Source organism: Prosopis cineraria, unplaced genomic scaffold, assembly GCF_029017545.1.
Source record: "Prosopis cineraria cultivar Desert tree isolate PC_DT_omini unplaced genomic scaffold, ASM2901754v1 PC12, whole genome shotgun sequence".
In the NCBI taxonomy this organism is placed as follows: domain Eukaryota; kingdom Viridiplantae; phylum Streptophyta; class Magnoliopsida; order Fabales; family Fabaceae; genus Prosopis; species Prosopis cineraria.
This window is the reverse complement of record NW_026555343.1, coordinates 40340206-40345818: the sequence shown is the minus strand read 5'-3', so window position 1 is coordinate 40345818 and position 5613 is coordinate 40340206. Positions and strand designations below refer to the sequence as shown.

The window sequence follows — 5613 nt, the reverse complement described above, 5'->3', positions numbered from 1 at the left end:
ATGACTAACATGTATAATTAAATTCTTCTTATCAATTTTTCTAACCTGTTAAAGCCATAACATATTCTTATTAATTTTGAATGAATTATTATTGTTTTACAAATGTTACCTGTTGACATGGACAATTATAAATTAAGAGTTTTAAAATTTACGCATGTTACTTGTTAAAGTGCTAATTATTGTTGTTAATAAAATGTTGTCAAAATCAAACCAATATTTATTAATGATTGGCTAACATGTACAACTAAACACTTCCTATCAATTTTTTTAGCTTGTTAAACCATAATGTATTATGCCTAGTGACTTAACATTTTAGGAGGTCAAGAGTTATGGGATCAAAACCTCCCTTGACCACTTAAAAAGTTTATTTCTCAAATAAAATGTTACCAACGTCGGAGCTCCGGTGACTTGCCGTTGACAGTAAGGGCTGAGTGACCTTGCAGCCGGCGGTAATTTGACAACCAGTGTTTGTGATGGTGGGATTTCTTTTTTCTTTTTAATTATTTGAGAGACAATTTCATCATTTTACTTATAAAATTAATATTAAAGAAAGATCAAAAGATTGTAGAGTAAATGACAAATTATTTAAGTTCCTACGTGATATAAATTTTACATAAGAATGCTATTTTTCTTTTCTTTTTAAATCCAACTCATTCAAAAGTTCACCGGAACAGTACGTTTTGACTTTGGATCCCATTTGCCCTCTCCTTCACCGCCATCTGGCCCGTCCATTCCCGGACCATCTCCGCCGTCCTTTTAACCCCTTTCAATTAAACGCCCCGATTCCCTTCGTATTGCCACCCTTCTGGATGTGGACGCATTGTCGTGTCCCATCACTTCGTCCTCCCATCCGCTTCCCATCTGAGTAGCTTTCACGGCTTCAGTTTCCCAAGACAACTATGCAGACGGGATCCTACAAAACGCTGCGTTGAGACGGTCTTCTTCCCAGTGGGACTCCCCCTTCTTGGAGGCCGCATTTCGTCCTGATTTGCTACGATTTCAGAAACAAGAAACATTCAAAACCATACACACATTTCTTGCTGATCCTTCTTGTGCTGTCACAATGCAGCCGACCTGCATGTGTGTCTATATATATATATATAAATAAAATTAAAAATATCAAGCTATATAAAAAGTTTATACGTCTTTCCATTAATCCATTTATATACTCCATATTCAACCCATCTTGAAACTCCTCACCATTTGAAGTCCAAACAAGTCGGCTCACACTTGTTATTATTCCTTGGTAAATCAAAATATCCAGACATGCCAAACAACTTTGATAGTTTGATCCTCCGTATCAACAGTCAACACCAACTTCTGCTTTTTGGCGAGGCATTGACAATATAATTCACACAAAAATCATTTATGTTTTAAAATCATTTTAAAGAAATAAAAATAAACCAATACTATACGAAATGTAATTTTTCAGTAGTTTAACCTAGCGCGTTTCGTGTGCTATCTCAGGCAAAAAAGTTACATGTTTGTTAACACTTTAATAGGGCCATCTATAACATTTTCATGTTACAAATCACCTTTCAGTTGAATATATAGTAACAGTGGGAAACAAAAGGTTAAAAATACACACTGCCCAGCCGGATGAGCATTAGATAGAAATTCAAAATTAAAAATAGGGTGCGGCAGAACTTTTCTGCGACGACTTCTTTTTATCGTACGTTGTTTCTTACTGGCGTGCACACATGTATTACCTTCGACAATGGTGATCACATAGATTACTCTTTTGCCACCTTTGTATTGCGCTGAAGTCAAGTCAGAACACAACGCGTCCATCACCAAGCAGAAAATTGACTGTAAATTATACCCAAAAAGAAAAAACAAAAAGAGAAAATTAACTGTAAATGAATAAAACTGCTCACTCATGGATGCAAAATTATAAGTTGCCAAGTTACTTAACGAATCCCACGGAATAAACACAGCGGGATTCAAAATTTCCAGACATCCCTACTTCCCTTTTTTTTTTTTTTTCCTTTTTCTCTTTCTCCTAAAGCAAAAGGTATCGTACCATTACAACTTCAAGTCCTACATGATCATCATCATCATCGTTTAAATCTAGCCGTTTAGAGCCTAACTTTCCTATCAACTCAACCTCATTCGTTTGTTCATTCATTCCACAAAGCAAACACAGGAACTTGATGGACCAGACCCATGTTCCCAATGCGATTGTCATTATTCAAGTTATCATTACCGTTGTCGTCGTTGTTCCCATCATCGTCGTCATCATTGTTATACTTTGGCCCCTGCAACGAGAAGAACCCGGGTCCAAACTCTGAACCACTCACCCCAAACTCATTTCCCATTAATTCCACTGAACACTTGGGACTTTCTTCTGGGTTTGACGCATTCTTATCATTATTCTTGCCGTTCTCCGAAGTACTGTGATCGTTGACCTGTTTCTCGTTGGGGTTCCCATCGTCATTCCAAACCATGTTGGCCAACTCATCGGAAGAGTGTTCACCATTTGTTACAGTAAAAGAGGGCTGTGGCTGTTGCTGATGAGCTGCTGTCGTCAATGACGTCGATGCGTTAGAATTGAAGTCGTCCGTTGTGGTGGCGACACCGGGACTAGCCAAGTCTTTTGGAGACTTCTTTGCCAGATCTCCGGCAATGAGAGTGGAGCTGGAGCATATTCTCTTCACGTCATACCTGCTTATATCGAAATTGGTCACAGCGCCCGTCCCCCTGAACTTTATTGCTGCAATATCATATGCTTCTGCAGCCTCCTCTTGTGTGCCTGCAAGCAAAAAAATAGTCATTAACACACTGAAGACTACTACGAGTAAAAGAGGAACAAGAGTGTAAAATAAGATTAATTTAAAGGAAAATCCACGAAAGGTTATGGTGAGGGAGGTTGGTGAAACGTACTAAATGTGCCGAGATACAAGTCCTTGTTTCCTGCAACTCTACCAATCCTAGCTTGCCACCTTCCATGTTGATGGTGTCTGGAGATGACAAGGGAAGCAGTTAAATGTTTTGCCAATAATGGCCACCAAGTTAATTCAAAAGCTGGAATTGCAGTAAATAATGGAAAACTTTTATCAATATTATTGATGCTAAAGAATAAAAGCAAACAACTTTTGGCCATACCTTGTCACGCCCCTATACACAGAAGCACCTCTTGAAAATCCACTGCTCTTCCTGCTCCCAAGAGAACCAAAAAGGACACATCGTTTTGTTCCATATTGAATATAGGGGAAGAAAATTAATTGAGGAATGAAAAGTCAATGGACACAGCTCATTTAAAATTCATTGCATGTTTGCTATATTAAAAATTTTCAGTAAAATCATCGCAAACTCTTTTATTGAGCTGTACAAAAGCCACCCATACTAATTGCTGAAGGATTGCTATTTCAAAACTGCATGATGTATCTAACAAGATCACGAGGAAAGATTCAAGTGACTACCTTCTCAAGTTGGCCACAAATTCTTGCCTAGTCATGTGCTTCATCTCTTCAAGTTCCTTCTCATAAGTGCTTAACTGACGCATTCAAGAAGAATAGATTAAGTTTGGGCTATTAGCTAATGGTAGTAAGATGAAATAGCTGGTCAAAGCTAACACAAAATAAAGGATACAGACGGGACTTTTCGATCGAAAGAACAGTGCAAGTCTCAGAAAAGCATACAGGGAAATTTATGTGAGTGGTTGGACCCCAATACTTGAGTGCAGCTAAGTCGTAAGCCCTCGCTGCTTTTTCTTCCTTATCATACCCACCTAGTAACAACAATAATATAAATTATTTTCAAAAGGATATGAATTACGTCTGTTCTCAGAATCATGCACAAGCACACCTTTTAATGTTTTTTTTTTAATTATAAACCATCAGAGAGATTGTTGTCATGGGAATACAGTAAAAACCAGAGTGATTGTAAAATAACTAAAGAAAGAGACATGCAAATGTATAGTGGATTTTCACCTACCGAGGTAAACTGTGCAGTGAGTTGAAGCGTTGAAAGGAGAAGAATCCATCCAGCGCATCAAACAAACCGTTAGTACATATATATTCTCATCAAATCAAGAGAAAGTAAAAAAGAAAAAACAATGATGATCATCAACAGCAAGACTAAGCGTGTGTATGGTTCTTGCAAAACCATAATGTGTTGAAAAAGGTAGTTTTTCTCTCACCTTGCCTTCCTTTCCTTGTTTGCCCTTCCTTCCTGCAACTATTATCCCACAAATGGGCCTCATATCTCCCAGTCCATCTATGCCTAACATCCGAAAATGGAAAAGATAAAAGGAATAATGACAACCCGGAGGAACTATATAGTTGGTTAACTAGAAAAATCATTATCCTTACCTTGTAACACCCCTATATTGAGATGTTCTTTGACCAAAGGTATCAATAGATTTGCGGGGCACAGGTTCTCTAACCGCAAGAGATTTTGTCATTGACCTTTTACGAGCATCATCTTCCACTTGAACCGGCCGGGAAATTGCACCAGAGAGAGTGTTTGGTAGACTTGGACTCATAGTTAGGGCTAGAGATTGGTAGCTATAGCCATTTACTTCAGCACAAGATTGAGATTGGGCCAACCAGGACTTGTACATGCCATTGTTGGGGATTACAGCTCGAGAGTTATTATCATTGTACGCATGAAACGGTTGGATTAAGGAAGGAGCGTTTGAGAAATTTTCCCCATCAGCTTCTATCTCCGCGTTGGTACTGAAGATTGGGGCCACATTCACATTGATTCTGCTGGAAATGCTGTTCTGGTTCTGGTTTTGGTCTTCTTGTTGCGTACTGCCCGGGCAATACACTTTGGTTTCAGCAATATCAGAGGAGTTTGAGTAACAACCCAAGAAATCTTCAAGCTTTGGACCTTCTTCATTTGAGCTTCCGCCTACTACTCCATGATCATATCTCCATTCTACGGAGCAGCCAAGAAACCCAGATGAGAAATTGATTGTATATTCAGAAGACATGCAGCAAAGGAACTGATTTCATTGCTAAATGCTAAGTAACAGAAGTAATCAGAGGAAATAGTGCGAAAGAGCTGTTTCAACTAACATGCAAACAGAGGCCAAAGATCAAACAACTCCTACTTATACAGAGAGACAACTTCTTGAAGATTCAAACACAAGACAAATACAGAAAAAGGGAAATAAAATAAAATATTGAAATTTGAACAGTGACATGCACTAGTACCTTCAGCTGCACCAGGGTGCCTAAAAGGGTCAGCAACACAGAGAGAGCCATCTGATCTTAAAGGCATAACCGACAAGCGATGATGAGGAGAAGGATAGCCTCCACGGTGTTCTTCTTGGTTCTCTCTGCCATTCCCATATACTTCATCAATCCTCAAGTGTGGAGTCAGAGAAAACCCCATCCAATCGCTCATATTTACCCTTTCTCAAGAAAAACAATCACCGCACACTTACACAACACAACCCTCAAATATCTCTCTCTCTCCCCCCTTCTCTCTCTATCTCTCTCTTATCTGTCCCTCTCTCAAATCAACAACCTTGTGTATCTCTATGCAAGTTGGGAATGTTGGAGTTCGAGCTCAAACTTCAAAGGTTGGGGTAACAGGGTGGGGGATGGAGGATGGAGTTAAAGTTTCGATTTTTACTTCTGGGTGCATCGTAAAAATCATCAT

General features: G+C 38.9%; 1 protein-coding gene across 1 annotated transcript; it reads right to left on the bottom strand.

Annotated features, from left to right (window-relative positions):
- Nucleotides 1-2010: 2010 nt before the first annotated feature.
- Nucleotides 2011-5613, bottom strand: LOC129289525 (AP2-like ethylene-responsive transcription factor AIL1). The gene is made up of 8 exons (XM_054926303.1): nucleotides 5163-5613; nucleotides 4314-4884; nucleotides 4142-4224; nucleotides 3642-3730; nucleotides 3423-3496; nucleotides 3106-3156; nucleotides 2884-2960; nucleotides 2011-2752 (listed from the first exon to the last, which is right to left on the bottom strand). Exons 1-8 carry the CDS (start codon nucleotides 5353-5355, stop codon nucleotides 2121-2123), a joined length of 1770 nt encoding a protein of 589 aa, XP_054782278.1. The 5' UTR covers nucleotides 5356-5613; the 3' UTR covers nucleotides 2011-2120.

What these genes read in the sequence shown, in the direction of transcription:
- LOC129289525 (XM_054926303.1), bottom strand. Translation starts at nt 5,355, where the DNA reads ATGAGCGATTGGATGGGGTTTTCTCTGACTCCACACTTGAGGATTGAT. An exon ending in CAATATAGGGGTGTTACAAG is followed by an intron (nt 4,225 to 4,313) that starts GTAAGGATAATG and finishes TTCGGATGTTAG; the next exon opens with GCATAGATGGACTGGGAGAT. An exon ending in CTTGTATCTCGGCACATTTA is followed by an intron (nt 2,753 to 2,883) that starts GTACGTTTCACC and finishes TTTTGCTTGCAG; the next exon opens with GCACACAAGAGGAGGCTGCA.